Source organism: Bombus pyrosoma, linkage group LG3 (genome assembly GCF_014825855.1).
Source record: "Bombus pyrosoma isolate SC7728 linkage group LG3, ASM1482585v1, whole genome shotgun sequence".
NCBI classification, from domain to species: Eukaryota; Metazoa; Arthropoda; class Insecta; order Hymenoptera; family Apidae; genus Bombus; species Bombus pyrosoma.
Window position 1 is genome coordinate 15,136,973 of NC_057772.1, and position 20,431 is coordinate 15,157,403.

The window sequence follows — 20,431 nt, forward strand, 5'->3', positions numbered from 1 at the left end:
TATATAATCGATTTTATAAGTATACAAAAATATTTACGCACATATGAACATTAAAAAAGCTAATAAGAAATAATATTTTTGCATTTGCATTTGAAGCTCCTAACTCGATTACTCAAAGTACCTGATTTGAAAATAAATGTCGAATATGATACACAGTTAACACATTATGGATCGTTTACTTTTTATTTAGCTGAAAATTATATCGAAGGTCGAGATAATTAACTTGACTTCAAATACATTTTGGTGTGATAAATAAAAATTAAAACTTCATACATTTTATTTATTAATATAGATAAATTACATAATAACTAAATTTTCAAAGTACTTTATTTATTTTTTAGGATATTTTGTATATAAATTTTAGATTCACTTAAATTATTCATCGGTATTACTTAGGAAAATTGTCTAATTAACTGTACTTTAAATAGTTTTTTTTACATTTGTAATTAACTTATTGAACTTGTAAGAAACAGCAGGATGTACGATTCTAATGTCCCGTGTTTGTAAATAACATATTAATTATATAATAACATATTAAAAATTATAAATGTGAGCAGTACGACCATAATGTGATGACATTAATGTTAACTTCTAAACTAGACTATTTTTATGATGTAAATTATTTAAATGTGAATGCAATTACTATTGTAGTAATATTTATTTATTTCCGGAATAAAATTTAAAAGAATAAATTATGAGTATTTACAATAGATATTCATGAAGAACGCTAGTTTTCGAAAATTAAAGTTTACAACTAATCTTTAAATTTATTACTACATAAATTTCACTGAAACGTCTCTTCTCCCTCTGTTCTCACAAAACAATTCCTACCTAATGTTTTGCTAAATTTTGCGAAAATTATGCATGGAATTATAAAAAATCAATAATGTCATCATGTGCGCATATATGTATGTATGCATGTGTGCGTGTGTGTATATATATATATATATCATATATATATATATATATATATATGAGTATTGTCTTTTTTACTTTTTCATAGTTTTGAAACATAACTCGACCATAAATACCTCTTTCATAAAGCAAAAAGTATGATAATTTTAGATTAAATATAATTAATATAATATATTTAGATTATAGATCATAAAATATTTAAAAAGAGTTAAACATTTATTAATAAAAACAATTTACTTGTGTATTCAGTTTTGAATCCGGTTTATTATTTTTCAACGTTTCATATTTGCAAAAAAAATTACCACGCGTCTATTTTTAATACAATTAAGTATTCAACAAAAAAAATCATCCATCTCTACGTTACATCTTGATTTCATAAGGAGCGAACGTGCAAAAATTCTATAAAAAAATGATTTAATTTTATTGCGAAAATATATAAGCGACTTGATCAACGTCACGTGGGCATGAATTGAACCAGATTGAACCTATGACGGAAAGCGATTTTGTATGGCGTTTTTTCAATCGAAGTGTCCCTGGAAACTTTCGAATATTGAGACCGCATTCGAAACGAGGGGAATTTAATGGCGGTTGAAGAGCCCCCACCCTGACCTCGTATGCAGAGACAGCCAAGGTGTCAACAGGCGAGGCTGAACAGAGTTTACACGATAATTCTTGTCTGTTTGTATTTGCACATTTATTTTACTGCTTATCGGTTTGTCATAACAATATCTGAGTTACGATAATCGGGATACATATTTTCAAAATAACTGGCGTTCAGAGAATGCAACTGTTCAAAGTATAGCACGGTGCAGATTTTTTTGACGTGTATGTGTGTGTATGTACATAATGTTTTGATTCAATCGCAGCTGAAGTTCTATCGTATCTATTTAGTTAAAGAATGTTGTTCTTGATTTTGTTTCAATTAATAAAAATTATAGTGTTTTGTTGTCTTGTTACTTGTTACGAATTTTAGACTAGAGTATTTATGAATCAATATTTGTTTTAACTTTTTTTTATTTAATAAGAGTGTAAAGTTCTAGTCACGATATGTTTGACGCTTGCATGATTATTGTACAACGTGACTGTGATACGGTATACTTGACACTGTGATGTGATTTAAGACTGTTTTTATAATACAGAACTAACAATACTGGCTAATAAATGTTTGTATAAACAACTATGATAAAAAAGTTTTATTGCATACCATTGATAATAACAATTTAATTTTTTTCATTCAATTCTTAATTTTACATTTAATTTATTAGTCAACTAAAATACATATATATTATTGCTTTCCTATATTTATTATATGATATAGTGATGGTTTCAAGAAAGAACATGTATATACAATTGTTTTGTACATTATATACATGAGCATACAATTGTTTTTGTTCTAATAATTAATCATGTAAAATTATCTATCTGATAATAATAATTATTATTATTTTCTTGTTATATAGAAAAAGAACATTATATTTAATAAATAAAAATTATGTTATATGCTATTAATAATTACAAATAATAATAACAATAATAATAACAAAAAACATATTCTTTCAGATATGACTCTCTATATGAGCTTTTTACAACCGACTTACTCAAAAAACAGACCAATGAACGTGGATGATGAGTTTTACTTTATCAAGGAGCAGTGAGGTGAATATACTGTAATGGGGTGGGTCTTGTCCACCACACTATGGATTACAATATGGAGTTGCCTGTTGCGGGGCTTCGAATTAGCTCCGCAGACATCTCCAAAACAAATTCCATGTGATAAAACTAGGAAAGTTTTTACTGATTCTTGGGGGATCATTAGTGATGGACCTTTGGGCTCAAATTATACTCAAGATTCCCATTGTGAATGGCTTATAAAAGGTAAAAAATTTAATATGATATTTGTAAGAATATTTCTTTATTGTTTTTTTTATAATTGTTCGATGTATATATTTTACAGCAAATAACAGCCGTCAGTTTATCACTTTAAGTTTTCGTACCATGGGAACAGAATGTAGTTATGATTATGTTTTTGTTTATGATGGAGATTCTTTTCGATCTCCACTCCTAGGTAGTTTCAGTGGAAAAACAGAACCACAACAAGTGACATCATCATCTGGTTATGTATGTAAATTTGAAGTCTTTCATATTTTATAATTATTAAAAAATATAGTAACTTTATTTTCTCTTTTATAGATGTTAATACTCTTATACAGTGACACAAATTATGTTTTGGATGGCTTCCATGCAGAATTTTCAGTTACAAATTGTTCAAATAATTGTACAAATCATGGAAAATGTATTGATAATACTTGCTTTTGTGAAAATGATTGGGGTGGCAGAGATTGTTCCAGAGCTCTTTGTCCAAATAATTGTAGTTATAATGGAGAGTGTGGTTTAAAACGATGTGACTGTCAAAATGGATACTCAGGACAATCTTGTTCATTACACAGAACTCATCCTGAGGGCAACAAGTTTGTTACTAAATATATTATTGCATTAAATATAACACAATTAGTTAGCATTTACTAATTACTAAATATGATAAATAGATGGCACTGGCTTTCTCATTCGGAAGGTGGATTAAGACCACGAGCAGCACATACTGCAGTTTATATAAAAGAAACTGATTCTCTTTATGTGTTTGGTGGCTATGATTTGAATTATATACTCAGTAATTTGGAAGTATATCGATTTAGCGCAAGTCAATGGGAAGACGAGTATGGTAATGAACTAGGTAAACAGAAAGTACTAAATATACTTATTATAATTACAAATATTTGAATATATGTTGTATTATAAAATTATTTACCATGTATGTTTAAAACAGAAGGCCTCTCATCTGCAGAATATTTGGATCCTATGCTTCTTGCTACTGAATTAAAACGAACAGATGCAGATGAAAAAGAATTATATGGTCTTCGTAAATCGTCCCTTATGTGGAAAGTACTTTCTAGCATTAAAGACAATAATACTTTTAGTTCACGTAATCTTGGAAATGCAGAAAATGGACATGACTGGTCAAAATTTAGAAGTGCAGACCATAAAGATCGCGAAGAAAAAATTCATGAAGGTAGAAATAGTGAAACAAGTAAAAGTACAGTTAGGATAGAAAGAAATGATGACCTTAGGAGAAAACATTCTAGGCGTCCTAGACCTCGATATGCGCAAACTACAAGGTAAAAAATAAGATGCACAATATAATTACTGAATATTAATATAATGTTAATTCGCAGTTAATGCTATTTTTCTATTTACTTACTGTTACATTAGACATCGTAGAAATCTTGAGAACCTAAATCCCTATCAAAAATTTCATATAAAAAGTGGTGTATTAAATTGGGAAGGACAAAGTGCAGAAGATTCTATTAGAGACAACATTTATACCCAAGAATCTAAGGCAAAAAATGAGTCTACTAAATCACCAATTGATAAATTACCCACACCAAGCCCGCGATATGGTCACGCAGCTTGTAGATATGACGGTCAGTCGTACACCTATTCAAAATATGAAAAGAAGAATTAGCACAATTATAGTATGATTTACAAATTATATAATTGGTAGGTGGTTTTGTTATATATGGGGGGAAAGTACAAGATGGTTCTTTATCTAATGAACTGTGGCATTACAATGTTAACACACGCACCTGGACATTACGAGCAAAAGATTCTCCATTTTATCCACCACAATTAACAAGGCATACTCTTACTTTAGCAAATAATTATATTTATCTTTTTGGTGGTAGTACAGTTGATGGTGAATTTTCGTCGAGTTTGTATAAGATTGAATTGAATTTATGTAAGTTTATTGAACAAAGCATATTTATTATTTATAATTATTATTTTATTGTTATTATAAGTATTATTATTATTACATTATCATTATTATTATTTTATTATACAAAAAAGAAAAGGAAAATATTTTGTATTAAATTTGTTTGAATTCTAGCTGATCCCACAGCAACCACTGAAAGATGGAAAGAAGTACACCCCCGAGGTGGTAAAGAATTAGATGTACGTGTAGTTGCACATTCCACTGTGTATCATCATGCTACTAATTCTTTGTTAGTTTATGGAGGAGTAGTAGCTAGTGTAGCACGATTCAGTAAATTATCAGATAGAATGTTTGTATTTCAACTTGACAGAAAAGTTTGGTCTGAAATTCATTATCCGAGAGCACACTTGAGAGATACTTATGTTCCAAGAGAACGGGCATTTCATACTTGTAATATTATAGGTAATTATATGTCTTTATTGTGATTGTTATTAAATAAATCACAAAGCAGTACATATTACATTCTATTAAAAATTTTTTCAGGGAATTATCTAGTTGTATTTGGCGGATATTCTCATAGACATAATAAAGAAGAAATTTGTTATGATAATCAGATGTATCTTTATCACTTAGGCTGTCATGCTTGGGTAAGCCATGATGTACTAGGTTTAAATGACAAAGGTAAATGGAAACTTCAATAGTTAAAATAAAAATCACGCAAAATCTTAATTATTTTCATCTTAAAACTTTTATTATAATATTCTAGATTCTCGTTATCCAAAACAACAGGGAGTATTTGCACATGCAGCAGACGTGCGGAATGGAAATACATTGCTATTAGTTGGTGGTTATCATGGAAATGTAAATGCAGATTTGCTTGCATATACATTACCGCCAATGCTTGCACCAGGAGATGAGGATAATATAGAACCTGAACAAATTTGTTCAAGGCATAAAAGTTTGATGGAATGTACAGCTAATCCAGAATGTGGTTGGTGTTCGGCAGACGAGGTATCTTCCTAATATAGAAAACGTAACTACTATTTTTTATGTAATGAATATTCAATATCAAAAATGTTTGATTTATTTTAGATATGTTATGGCAGAACTATTGGTAGTAACTGTACAACAAATCTTCAAACGACGCGTTGTCTAGGCGTTTGTCCTGCACTTGGAGATTGTCATTCTTGTTTAATACATGGCCAACCTGGTGGAGGATGGGGTACAACTGCACGTGGAAAAAAATCTGTGTCGAATAAGCTAAATCGCGGAACTTGTACGTGGTGTGTCCAGAACGCACGTTGTCATCATAAAGATGATAATTATGGTGTTTGTGGTCTTCGAGATGATACACCATCACAAATACCTGGATGGTGGGGTCCGAAAGGCACAGAAATTATGAAAGTTGAAGAATGTCGAGAAATGGACAAAAGGCCTGGATTGACATTTTTAAAATATAAACCCCCAGTAAATTTTAGTCAGCCTGACTCGGTAACAATAGTTAATGCCACTACGGTAGATTTTAATGTTCCATCTATGCAAGGAGCAAAAACAGAATCAGCACTTGGAGGAGAAATGATTGCTAGATTAATTGGCTTTCTCAGACCACCTCAATCTTTTTGGGATAGCACAGTGGAGCATTTGAAAATTTGTGTCAGTTATAATAGTGCAACTTTACATGTATCAAGAAGCGATGATCCTCAGGAATTGGTAAATTGCACATCTATTTTTTATTTAATTTAACAATTTAAATTGCTTTATAGTATGTTAATATAGAGTATAAATTCTTTCATTAAATTTGTTTAGGAATTAGTTGCAAATTTAACTGCTGAGACATCGCAATGTATTCCAACAAAATGGCCAGATGGACATCAAATGATGTTGTTGCCAGGAAGATACTTATTAGATTTCGAATCGAAAAGAATGGTTACTACAAGTTATGCATATGCCAGTAAAATGGAAATTACTCACAACAAAAAAACAGAGAATCCAAAAGTATTTACATTTGAATATCTCGAGCCATTTCAAAACGGTTCTTGCCATCAATATAAAAATTGCCTTCACTGTTTAACTGATTCTTCGTGTGGCTGGTGTGATATCATCAATAAATGTCTCTCACGCTCAATTAACGAAACGGAAAGTTGTGTAGCTGATGTAGAGTGGGACGAAGATGGGAATCCTATTCGCGAGTGGCATTATTTAACTATTACTCCTTCAGCTTGTGCTAATTGTTCTAATTACATTTCATGTGAATCTTGTGTTGGTAGTAATTTGTGTGAATGGTGGACAGAGGAAGCTCGTTGTGCAAGGATAGGTAGACTGCCTAATGCAGTTATCAGTTTTGATCAATGTCCAATTCCTTGTAGACAACGTTCAAATTGTACACAATGTTTAGATGAGCGTGGAAGATGCGTCTGGTGTGAGGCCACGCAGGAATGTTTTTCTTTTTCGGTATATACATCTGAATATCAATTTGGTTTGTGTCGAGAATGGATGGATCAAGCTGGTTTAATGGGAGTAACATCAAGGTCTGGATCATCTTTAACAGGCAATGATCAATGCAAAAGCTGTAGTCGACACACAAACTGTTCGAACTGCTTACACTCATTAAGTTGTGGGTGGTGTTACAGTTTAGAAAACCCTATTATAGGAGCATGTGTACAAGGAGATTTTAATCAGCCGCACGTCAATTGTAGTTTAGTCATCAATGAATATCAAAATACCACTTTAGAGACGGATGAATCAGGTTGGGCATACGCTCAATGTCCAGACGTCGACGAATGTGATTTGGGTTTGCATGATTGTCATCCCAATGCAGTATGCACAAATACTCATGGTAGTTTTAGCTGTCAGTGTAAAAGAGGTTTCAATGGAGATGGCAAAGAAAACTGTACCAAGACTTGTTATGAGAAATGTGTAAATGGTTACTGTAGTGAAGCACCTGACTATAAATGTGAATGTAACCTTGGCTGGACAGGACCAGATTGTAGAACAAATTGTGGTTGTTATAATCATTCCACTTGCTTACAAGGACCAGGCATTTGTGATAAGTGTCAAGATTGGACTACTGGTAGATATTGTGAAGAATGTAAAGCAGGCAGTTATGGTAATGCTACGACACCTCTTGGATGCAGAAAGTGTAATTGCAATGAGCATGGAGACAAAGATTTAGGCATCTGTGATCGGCAAACTGGTGTATGCTTCTGCCGTGATAATACACAAGGAGATATGTGTCAACGTTGTAAAAAGGGCTATTACGGTGATCCAAGAGATGGCGGAATGTGTTACTATGGTTGTATGTCTCGAGGTATGCTTGGGGGAGAAGGAAACGGCAAACAAGGTCTTGGCAGCAGACACTCACAGTTATCATTATGGGAAAGTCATCTTGGAGATTCTCCAACAAGAGAGTGTCTTTGGATAGTAAGTCCAAAAACAGATCTTTCATCAGACAACATGCTCTCAGGAACTCAAAGTGTCATACAATTTACTATACATGATGATATTAATGTTAGTTGCCAAGAAAATAGTGTTTATGTATATGATGGACTTCCTCAATTTGTTTCATCATCGACTAGTCATCAGAGTCAGCTTTTAGGTGTTTACTGTACAGAAAGTACAGATTATCCTGTTACTGTAGAAGCTAAGTCTGGATTTCTTACTGTTCATTATAAACAATTGGACGAAGTAGAAGGTTTCAATGCAAGTTACTTGATAATGACATGTAATGACTGCCCTGGAAATCGAGAATGCCGTAATGGTAATTGTTTATGTAAAGCTGGTTTTGTAGGAATCAGCTGTGATATCGAAATATGCCCTAATAATTGCACTTCATCTAAGAAACAAGGAATTTGCGATAAAGGTTACGGGCGTTGCGTTTGTACACTTGGTTATGGAGGACGTGATTGCTCAGTTAAGATTAAAGAACATCAGTTAATTTTTACTGAGCTGTTTAACTCCGAATACTTAGCCGATCATTTAGACCATCTGAGAAAAACTTTACCGCGATTTGGTCATACATTGGTTGCTGACAGAAGGGGTAGTTTATGGATGTTTGGGGGATACTCTCTTAGTCATGGTCCTTTAAATGATATTAGACTTTTTGATACTAAAAATAATACATGGATGCCTATTACAGTAGAATCTACTTCAGAGGCAACAATGCCTCAAGGTAGATATTTCCATGCAACTGAAATAGTCCATAGTAGACAACAAATATATGTCTATGGTGGTTTGTCGATGAAACAAGAAGATATTCAAGGATTATCGAATAACACTTTAAGCGACTTTTGGAAATTTAGTTTGCAAAATCAGAGGTGGATGCAAATTATACAGGATGAATTTAAGAGAGAACCACCACTTTTGGCGGGACATACGTTAACTTTGCGTAGAAATGGAGAATCAGAAAGTCTAATATTAATTGGAGGATTTAGTCCTAAGTATGGTTACCTCGATACAGTATGGGAATTTAATTTAGAAACTGAAGCTTGGGATACAATAAATACAATTGGAAATGGACCATTAGGAGTATATGGTCATTCAACTGTATACCATAGCAAGTCAGATAGTTTTTACATTTTTGGTGGATACACTTATGCGATAAATCGAACATTTATTTCTAATAAATTATATGCATTGAATTATAAAACTCGCACGTGGTCTGTACTTCCACCATTTGATGATGATCTTACTGATGGAAGTAGTTTGGTAAGTAAATATTTTATCAATTATTATTTAGTTTTTTCTTGTTAATAAAAATAACATTTTATTACAGCCGCAAGCTAGATTTCTTCATTCTGCTGTCACTACTGATGAATATATGGTAATATTTGGTGGTCGTCAAAATCCACATAATACTTCTGATTCATTAATTGCTTATAAATATTCATGTAATTTATGGATTCGTTTAATAACAAAAGACATGGAAGTTATTGGAAGTCCACCACCACCAGCATATGCTCATGCAATGACTCATGCTGATCCAGAATCTAATGCTGTATATGTAGTTGGTGGTTTTGATGGTGGAATTAAAAGCCATGTCACACTTATAAGCATACCGGAAGATCTGTGTAATCTTTGGACAGACAAAATCACTTGTAGAAAATATTTTGGATGTTCCTTTTGTTCTGTTATCACAATTAGTGGAAAAAATGCTTCATTTTGTTTCTCTAATGAAGTATCAATTAATAAAGATGACAGGTAAATTTTTATATTTCGGTGAACATATTTATAAGTGATTTCAACTATATGACAAAAATATCCGTTTTAGATGTGATATTAACGTTACACAAGCTCAACGATCAAATGGAATTTTTTGTAATTCAGAATGGATGGTCAGTAGAAAATGTCAAAATTTTAAAACTTGCACAGAATGTTTAGCAGAATGGCCATATTATCAAAATGACGAGCCAGTATGCAAATGGTGTACAAACTGTCCAAATGGAAAGTGCATACCGTCCGAAAAAGATTGCGACGAATTAAATAAATGCAATATTAGACAAATATCGGTAACAGATGTAAATCAATGTGGAGAGCGACAATGTCCAGCAAGTGACTGTGAGAAATGTAATAGCCTTGAAGGTTGCGTGTGGACAAGGCAGGTCTTAAAAACATGTGAGTCTTAAAAAAAAATCAAAAAATACAAAGCGCTTAATAGTTTTTAGATGATTCTTAATAATTTTTCAAAACATTTATAGCGGAATTAGGACTTGCAGTAACGGGAGAACCCGTATACGATTGGAATTGTGTACCAGATGACATTTTTGAACGATCAAGTATTAAAATGGGAAGTACGCAATGTGAAAAGCGATGCGCTGATCATAAAGACTGTAGAAGTTGTCTAAAAGGCACGGGGGCCGAAGGTGGTTGGCGGGAATGTAGATGGTCGACGCAGCTTAATGAAGTAAATACATTATTTTGAGAAACTAGAACTAATTATCTGAAATCTTACAATCAATTAACAAATCGTAGTGTATTTCTCCGTCATATCAACCTCTATACTGTGCTGGCGGTGTATGTGGACTAGTATTACGTAGTTCCGATATGGATCATTGTCCTGAACCATGTTCAGTTTTTAAACAATGCAGTACATGTTTGAAACACTCGCATTGCGGGTGGTGTTCTCTGGATTCAGCTAATGTAACTGGACAAGGAATATGTACAGAAGGCTCTCTTGAAGCACCAGCAGACCATCCAGCTGGTGGAACATGTGGAATGTTATACGATCAACAATTTCCTCAAACTGAACCACGTAAGCAAATATAATATGTAGTATTTAATGTTTAGTAATTAATTTGAAAAATTACGGCATTCATACCACTCCTATATTATTTAGAGTCTTTGGGAATCCTAGATAATGTTACAATGCTAATCCCGAATGTAATATCAAAACCAGTATTTTCTTGGCACTATGTAAGATGTCCACCAGAAAATGAATGTACGAACGGACACCATACGTGCTCTCCAAAAAGTGAAAAATGTTTCGATTTAGAGGAAGGGTTCGAATGCATGTGTGGCGATGGATACAAAACTGAAACGTAATTTTTGTTTCTTTTTTCATTAATTTTATTGCATAGATAATTTATTAATTATTTTATATTTATTTCAGCCCATCATCATTTAATGAATTTGGGAGGTAAGGTTCAAGTATGAATTTTGAATCATTTGTTTATATATCTTATATTTATAACATTTTTATTATACATATACATAATTTATCCTTTTTTTTTTCTTTTTAGAAAAATCTGTGTTCCGATGTGTATGCAAGGTTGCGTTAGAGGGACGTGTATAGAACCAAATATTTGTCGTTGTGACTTTGGTTATGTAGGTGCCAATTGTTCAATTCAGTGCCAGTGTAATGGTCACAGCAATTGTGCCGGCCCAGATAGATTAGATGTTTGCTTAGAGTGCCATAATAACACTATGGGACCACAATGTGACAAATGCTTGCCTTTGTTTGTTGGAAATCCAGCGGACAATGGACAATGTGTTCCATGTCTTGAGTATTGCAATGGGCATACTCGAATATGTATCAATGAAAGCATGACTGTACCGGTAATTTATTCTTCATACTGAAACTACAACTATATATAAAAATAAGAATAAATATCGACGTTTTTAGAAACGAAAATATCATTTTTCTGTAGGATCCAAATTCAATTGATAAGATGTCTATAGAATTATTAAAAAAGCAATTAGTTGAAGGCCCTGTAGCTAAAGCAAAATGCGTAAATTGTGGAAATAATACGAAAGGTGACAAATGTGGGGAATGTATGACTGGTTATTTCAGAGGAACAGAAGATCTTCGTGACGTATGTCGACCGTTAGTATTATTATATGAACTTTGTTACTTATATTCTATTACATTAGATGTACGTACAATTCTATGTATTACGTAAAAAATATATTTTTCTAGTTGTGAATGTCACGGACATGGATTCACTTGTGATCCTGTAACAGGAGAAAAGTGTAATTGTGGTAATAATACAGAAAGTGATCCAACTTGTACCAGTGGACCTATGAAGGGTACAAACACTGGTGGCTCACCATGCTGGATGGTGCAATGTAGTAAATGTAAAGAAAATTATGCTGGTACACCAACTATGGGTCATCAGTGTTATAAAACTGTAACAGTTGACAACAAGATGTGTTTTGATTCTAAATTAATAGGTAGGTTATTTAACAGGTTTATGCCATAGTTTTATCATCATATTATTTTATGATCATTTTATTTTAGAAATATTCTAATATAAAAATTCTATCACATTTTCTAAATCTGTCTGCTATGTGCATTTGTTATATTATTATATTATATACTTTAATTAATATTATTTTTTTTAAATTGCAACATCTTATTATATCAGGAGGATCTTATGGTTCGTACTCCTCCATTGATGAATTATATACTTCCTTTTATTGATCCTCGCATATTCAGATGTAAAAATTGATTATTTTCACTAATTACAGACGAATGTAAAATGAAACCCAAACCATTGAATCCCGGTCAAACGGTATTTTATATGGTACAACCACGTTTTATGAATGTCGATATTAGAGTCATGGTGGATGTAACTCAAGGGGCTTTAGACCTATTTCTTAGTCCTCGGGATGATTCTTTCGTTGTTACATTAAATTCATCAACTGGATATCAAGATGTATGGGTTTAAAATATTTCTTTTATTTATAAGGCATTAAATATTAGATATCTTCTAATTAGAAATTGCCTATAGGTTGAATTGGATAGCAGATTTATATGGCGTAAGGATCCACATAATATATGGTTAGATAAACAAACTCGTAGCCAAATGAAAATTGTTGAATTCCATCCCCATAATACGTTTTCATTTGCTATGAACGGCACTACTACCGAACCAACTTGGAATACCGGTCCTCAGTACATTGTGATGGAACGCTACGCAAACGGTTTGGCTACGTTTTTAACAATCGAGAATAGAAACACGTTCTTGGTTGTTAGAAACCTTACGAATCGATTAGTCTTAACATTGCCACAGGACAAACATGAACTTCACGAAACGAAATTTCATATCGCATTGAGGGCAATTGATCCTGTACATCCGGAAATTAGTGGTCGAGCTGCTTACGGGATGATCTTCTTTCGACAGGATCAACTTCACATCGATTTGTTCGTCTTCTTTTCTGTGTTTTTCTCTTGTTTTTTCTTATTTTTAGCTGGTTGCGTAGTCGCATGGAAAGCGAAACAGGCGGCGGATGTTCGAAGAGCGCGGAGAAGGCATGTTGTCGAGATGTTGCATATGGCTAAAAGACCATTCGCATCGGCTACCATCATTTATGACCGAGATGGTAACGATTGTAATGCAAGCTCGCCTCAACGGAAAAGCAGACGTAATAAATTAGTTAGCTTTCACAGTGACGTTAGACCAGTAGCAGTTGAGCCTACTGACGATGGAGTAGCTGCTGTAGCTACTGTTTTCATTAGATTGCCTGGTGGTCGACAAGCTCCTGTTGAATTAGCTCTTGGCAGCTCATTAATACTGTTAACCAGAGTTTATCCAGTTAACAGTAGAGTGTTCCTAAGACGTAGAAACAGTCACGCGTTGAACTGAGCTTCTTTCTGTAGACATTTATTTTCATCTGTTCGTTATTTTCATTTTTAAGTCTGCTTATGCTCTCGAAACCTATAGCAAAAGAAATATGTAGCGATCATGTTTATTCTTTATCTTTATCGATCGTTTGATCTCATCTTTTTAATCATTAACCTATTTGTGGTATTTGGTATGCGATCATATAAATTAAAAATCTTTTTACGAAAAGCATTTATATTTTTTGAACTTATGTAAATCGAATCGACGATTTCACTTGTTAAATTTTAATAACGATGTTTGTCCTTCGTCATCGTTGACATTGTTCAATGTCCGCTAGTAATATGAAATTTTAGTCTAATGGTTGTATTATAGTTATAAAGAAGTTATAGGGGTATTTAAACTAAATGATAATATATATACACACACATCTACATATATATTGTCATACCATTCCATGACGAGACTGTATGTTTGTATATAAAGATCTGTAATTATATATTAATTCGTAATTTATACAATTTTGTAGAAGCATTTTATGTAACAGGACATGATTTTGTGTCTTGAAACATTCGCAGCTACCTTCTAAGGAAAGTGGATGATTTTATCGATGTTTTATGAAATTTTGCATTACCATCTAATCGAAATATACATATGAAGGGAAATATAAAAAAGGCAGCTATAGGTATTATTCTACTTATTAAAATCTTGTTTGTATTCTAATATCTAGAATGAAATTGCCGAAAAATTTAATAAATATGAGATTCTCAATCATAATGTGCAAATCTAAGTGAGTGACTAAGACAACTGATGTTGTTATTATTATGAATGAATTATTAAAATATTAGTTATCGAACAAATTATAAAGCTTGAAATGATATAATATTTCACGATAAACGCTTTTAAGATTATATGCAGTGCAACAAAAATACGATAGTAATATGTCAACTGGCACTGCTATTTTCTAACAGTTAATAAACAGGGTGATCTTCAAATATGACGCGTATTTTAGTAAAAGAGATATAGCAAGGTAATGAATTAAATGTTAAGTAAACATATCAATTAATTTAATTAGATTAAATGGAAATATTTTGAATTTGTAAAAGTCATTCATAAACTGATCATATGCTCCAGATATGTCGACCACCTTATTTTTCCATGGATCTTTTTAAATTACTGTTTTTACGTTTAAAATTAGTATACTTTCATGTGACTAATTTTAATTAATTTTATGATCTTGCTATATCTGTTTCACTATGAGTGCACATGTTCATGTGTTTGTATGCTACATTAAAAAGTATGTTAGGGCTGCGATCGAAAATGAATTGTATCCGCATAATTAAAAAAACGATCAGTATTAGAAGTTGATTAGAAAGAAGCTCGATAATGCGTGCGTCGAAAAGGTTCCTATGCCAAAAAAACTGATGAGGAATAATATGAGCGTCATAGCATAATGACATATTATTTATGACAAGAAACAATAGATATGTAAAAGATTTTAATTAGAGAATGTTGTAAATATGAGAGATGCACATTGCAAATGTTAATTATCGATACCATATGATATCATTTGTAAAAATATTAATAGTACGATATCGTCAATAGGGATTTGAATTTGGTGAAACTGAAAGCAAAACGCGTCCTTTATCAAAAATGATAAACCAAGGTTACGTATTAATCAAAATATAAAAGTAAAACATAGGATGTTGATGTAATGATATTAATAATGCATACTCTTAGGATAACTATAATAAGCAAATTAATTGAGAAAGTGAACGATGTAGTGACATAAGTAGGTGTAAATATCACGAGGCGTTTTATGCTAAGCTGTTATGCAGTATCAAACGAGTTTAATATATTCTGTACAGATTGTTTCTCAGGATAGTTGTTACATGATTTGAATAATTTCCACTGTATTTGTAGGAAAAGTTTTCAAAACTGAAAGATTTATATATTATTCAACTCAATTTTTTTAACGCAATTTATTTTTTATCAGCGATATAATTAATATGTATAGTAATATTTTCTAAAAGTACAGTGTGAAATTTTCAAACTACTTTTGGGAGCATTCTAGTTATGTCATCAATACGTTGTAAGAATGCACGGTTGTTCCTTGATCATAGGAACGATGATACACTGAGTAATTGCTAAGTGTGCATATGACAATGCAGCACATCCTGTCTATTGAATCTCCGAATTTAATTTTATTTTTTTTTTTTTCTCGTTTCATAAGTCTCGTCATCACGTATCACGTCGATTGTCTTTTTTGTTATCTGTTGCTATATTTCTCTGTATTTCTTTCTCTTATCTTACTAGCATATCATTTTCATGTTTCATTTTCATCATAGTGTACAATTTTATTCGTTTATCTTCATGCGACCAACTATCCTAATATTCATCGCGAGATTTGCGCGACAGCCTGTAAGCATATGTATAAGAATAATACAAACTAACGTGTATGTACATTTATATAGATTTACGTGAATAGAGATATATTATATATACTATATATACACAGTAAATGTATAATTTCTCGGTTGTACAGATCTGAGCGTTATCTCCAAAATGTTCTATTTTATATATGTATAATTATTACATTTGCATTCAATGTAAGCGATATCTTCCAATGCCGGCATTGTATCATCGCGTAAACAAAAACAAAAAAAAAATGTTTGTAACATTATGAGACACCATCGTTTATAAAAGTAATAATGAAAAGGTTGTGAAGTCCGGGTGCCGGCATCCCTACAAGGATTCGCCAGCTTCGTGGATTTATTTGTACTATGGGGAGGAATCTGAGGTTGTGCTAATGAAGATTAATGAGTTGTATTGAGAAAGCTTTAATAAACGAGTGTAAAATTGGGTTTCATCCGATGAGTTCTCATTCCATCAAAAGTATAATACGCAGGTGTACGTTCTGTTACTATAGTAACTGTACACCAACAAATTCCCGGACTTCAAGGTTGCTCTAAGCATGCGATCGAATTTGTGTATGTATAGAATGTTGTTTGATGTTACGTGCATGGTGATTTTACGTGAAGCCGTAAACGTTTTTACACGTACATTTAGACAGGGGTTAAGGTGACAGATAGATATAAAATGAGATTTAAAATATCTGCACAAAATCGTAATGGTCATAAGCGTTTGGTAACTTGTGTAGCATGGAGCTCGACGGAAGAGATTTATTCATGCGGGTATGATTTTGTATTTACGAGAAAAAATATAAATAATCTAGATGATTACCTTTTCAGAGAGGATCATTTATTAATAGCGTGGCATTTGGAAGGTGGAATCGCACATTCTAGCATTGTTACGGAATTTCCTAATGATTTTTATCCGACCGACATGCAATGGCATCCGCGGCCAAATTATGCAGCGCTAATTACTAAAAAACAGTCGTTAGATGTTCTGTTAATTACTACAGCCGACGGTATTTGTTTTTATACTTAAAGATGTAATACTAAAATGTACTATTTTGGTTGTAATTTCATTTTTCAATATTACTAGTTTTGGCTTTGATATCTTTGTCATAGGAAAATATCATTTAGTTAATAAAAGTGGACGTATAGAAAAGAGCATAGATGCTCATAAAGGAGCAACGACAGTAGGCAGATGGAGTAGTGATGGCTCCGCACTTTTGACTGGTAATTAAAACATCTTAGATGAGGTAGTTATTGGAGTAATTATTATTTGGTTAATTTCTAATTTATCATAATCCTAGCTGGTGAAGATGGTTTGATAAAAGTATGGTCACGTAGTGGCATGCTTCGCTCTGTTGTTGTTAAAGGCATATTTCCCATACTATCTGCTGCCTGGAGTTCAGATTGTACGACAGTATTATATTCTCAGGGAGCTCACTTAACTTTTCAGTCGCTTAATTCTAATTCCAAACCTCGCAAGGTTAAATAATATTTAACGAATGTATATGATATTTGTACAATTAAAGAAAGAAATAATATTTGAAGAAAAACCTTATTTCAGTTATTGGCTCATGATGGTCTGGTTTTGGTTTTATGTTGGAGTCACAATCATGGATTGATAATTTCTGGTGGCGAAGATTGTAGATATAAGGTGGAATATGAAAAATTTAAAGAAAAATCTAATTATGCAAATGAAAGAATCAATGAGAAATTAAATTTTCATTTAAGGTATGGGATCCTAATGGCACTCAGCTATTTTCTAGTAGCATAGGAGATTATCCTATTACATCAGTAAGCTGGAGCTTTACTGGGGATTACTTTGCTGTTGGATCATTTAACACAATCAAACTTTGTGATAAAACAGGAGTTAGTTCATATTACATATTTTATTATTTATTTATGTACTCTTTTTTACTGATATGCATATACTTTTAGTGGTCTCATTCATTAGAAAAAATAAATTCTGGAAGTATATATAGTATTGCTTGGTCAAGTGATAGCACACAAGTAGCTATGGCTTGTAGTAATGGAACTGTATCAACAGGACATATAATAGACAGGTAGAAAAATCATTAAAATAAAATATTATGTAAATATATACATACTTGCGTATTTCATATGAACGGAAAACAGAAGATTGGAGTGGAATAATTACGAAGCCACATTGGTCAAAAGAAAAGTAATTGAAGTCAGAAATGTGGGTAATGAAATACGAGAAACATTAGAGATATCGGATCGCGTGGTGCAGCTGGAATTTGGTTTTGATTATTTAGTTGTAATTACACCAGCACAGTGTCATGTTTATTCGGTAGCAAATTGGAATACTCCTGCTATATTCGATTTAAAAAATACTAGTGTATCAGCGGTACTTCTTGCAGAAAAGTAGATATTAATTATTTTATACATTAAAAAAATATTAAGAGATTAAGAGAAAACGAAATAATTTATAAACGCATTATTTTAAAGGCATTTTTTATTAGTTGAATGGAACAGCGTATCATTATACAGTTATCAAGGTCGTTTATTAGGAACTCCAAAATGGAAAGGAATAACACAGGAACGACTTTATCCACCTTGTGTATCGCTATGTTCTGATACTTTAGTTATACGATCGCAAAGTAACGAAAAACGTATGATAAAACAAGTTTTTAAATAAAAAAAAGAGGAAGTAAAAATATATAAAGATTATTACAAAATTTTTTAGTTCTTCATGTGTTAGAAGTGGCTTATAATAAACCTATAACAGAAAACCAGACTTACACACATCTTCAAAGTATTACAAGGGTTGCGTTGAATCATGTTGGCGGAATAACTGATCGACAAGTAGCATTAATCGATATAAACAAAGATCTGTTTCTAGTTTCTATAAGAATCCCTGGTTTTGGTAGAGTATGTAAAATAGGTACGCAGTGTTAAAAAAAGATTTATTTATACAATTTGCTAGGAATACCCTTATATTTGTTCGTTTTATTTGTTTAGCTGCTATGGCGCAAGATATTGCATGGGCGACTGATGCAAATGTTTTAGCAGCGATGTTGGATGCAACATTATCCGTATGGTTGTGTCCTAATTGTGTGCATTATAGCGATCGTAAAATTATACGAAAAACAAGGATCGATAAAGAAAGCAGGTTTTTAACTCTATTGTATAAAATGCGATTCGTTATTTCTCAATAACAATACATGTTTTATTAATGCTTTTAGTGAGTTTGGTAAACAGCCAAGTGTAGCCAATGTCTATAATGGGATGGTAATGATACGACGTGGTGATGGAGCATTAGTGGCTTCTTCCTTTTATACGTTTTTTATTAGTCTTCATCAACATATACTGAACAAAAGATGGAAAGAAGCACTGTCTCTTTGTCGAATTGCTCAGGTAATTAATATCTATCCTCTTCTTTCGAATAAATCAAAATTTCTTGACACAAAGATTATGAATAGAATGAAGTATTGTGGACTTGCATGGCTGTTATGGCAACTGACAATAAAGAATTAGATGCTGCGGAAGAAGCATATGCAGCAATTTCACGATACGATAAAGTTAATTATATACAGTATATAAAGGTAATAATAAAAATATGAGATTAAAATGTTTTCATTTTCTAAATAAGCCGATAATCTTAAATCTTTGAAATTAGAATCTACCAAATAAAACAGAAAGATTAGCGGAAATGGCGCTTCTGTCGGGAGATCTGTTAACTGCAGAAGGCATACTTTTGCAAAACGGATTAACTGAAGAAGCTGTACGAATTAACATTGAAATATATAATTGGAATAGGTACCATTTTTCAAATTTATAAAACAATTTTTAAAAAATATTGCTATTTTTAATGTATTAATTATTGATTTAGAGCATTAGAATTGGCGATTAGACACAGAAAGCAACTGGATGAGGTATTGAACGCAAGAAAAGAATATCTTCGAGTAATCAATAAGAAAGAAACGAACCAAAATTTTCTTGAATATATGGCAAACGTTGCAAAGACGCAAGTAAATTGAAAAAATTTATCACACTGCACAATATCGAATATTTTGCACATAATTTTTATATTTTTACCAAGCAGTGAAACAAAAAATTTTCACCAGGAAGCTACTGAAAAGGTTTCGTTTAAGCGAGACGAAATTGAATTACCAGAAGCAGAAATACAAAAAAACGAAACAATGAAGCAAGAAATGGATACCTGAAAGCGTAACAGTATCTTTCTTTATACAAATTACTTATTAAAATATATAAAAATAAAGTACAAAGCACCTGTGTTTCCAAATATTTCA

The 20,431-nt window shown here is 32.2% G+C and overlaps 2 protein-coding genes across 4 annotated transcripts; both read left to right on the top strand.

Moving 5' to 3' along the window:
- Positions 1-65: 65 nt before the first annotated feature.
- LOC122565810 (multiple epidermal growth factor-like domains protein 8) lies at positions 66-16,609 on the top strand. The gene is made up of 25 exons (XM_043722166.1): positions 66-1,740; positions 2,476-2,790; positions 2,870-3,033; positions 3,106-3,383; positions 3,462-3,646; positions 3,740-4,088; positions 4,183-4,394; positions 4,475-4,708; positions 4,859-5,146; positions 5,228-5,365; positions 5,451-5,695; positions 5,777-6,394; positions 6,491-9,388; positions 9,456-9,880; positions 9,951-10,294; positions 10,378-10,583; positions 10,652-10,931; positions 11,016-11,217; positions 11,289-11,315; positions 11,419-11,734; positions 11,827-12,002; positions 12,096-12,349; positions 12,544-12,555; positions 12,647-12,834; positions 12,910-16,609. Exons 2-25 carry the CDS (start codon positions 2,586-2,588, stop codon positions 13,762-13,764), a joined length of 9,099 nt encoding a protein of 3,032 aa, XP_043578101.1. The 5' UTR covers positions 66-1,740; positions 2,476-2,585; the 3' UTR covers positions 13,765-16,609.
- Positions 16,610-16,757: 148 nt separating this feature from the next.
- On the top strand, positions 16,758-20,384 carry LOC122565814 (intraflagellar transport protein 80 homolog). 3 transcript variants are annotated; one of them, XM_043722184.1, is made up of 16 exons: positions 16,758-16,934; positions 16,992-17,170; positions 17,274-17,384; positions 17,462-17,640; positions 17,722-17,811; positions 17,889-18,026; positions 18,096-18,220; positions 18,294-18,542; positions 18,627-18,790; positions 18,865-19,062; positions 19,140-19,290; positions 19,364-19,535; positions 19,601-19,723; positions 19,798-19,937; positions 20,011-20,149; positions 20,246-20,384. In XM_043722184.1, the coding sequence occupies exons 1-16, from the start codon at positions 16,840-16,842 to the stop codon at positions 20,342-20,344; spliced, it is 2,352 nt and encodes a 783-aa protein (XP_043578119.1). In that variant the 5' UTR covers positions 16,758-16,839; the 3' UTR covers positions 20,345-20,384. The 3 variants fall into 3 exon arrangements, with proteins under 3 accessions (XP_043578119.1, XP_043578118.1, XP_043578120.1); XM_043722183.1 differs by having other exon boundaries at positions 16,758-17,170; XM_043722185.1 differs by having other exon boundaries at positions 16,758-17,170; positions 20,224-20,352.
- The last annotated feature ends 47 nt before the right edge of the window (positions 20,385-20,431 follow it).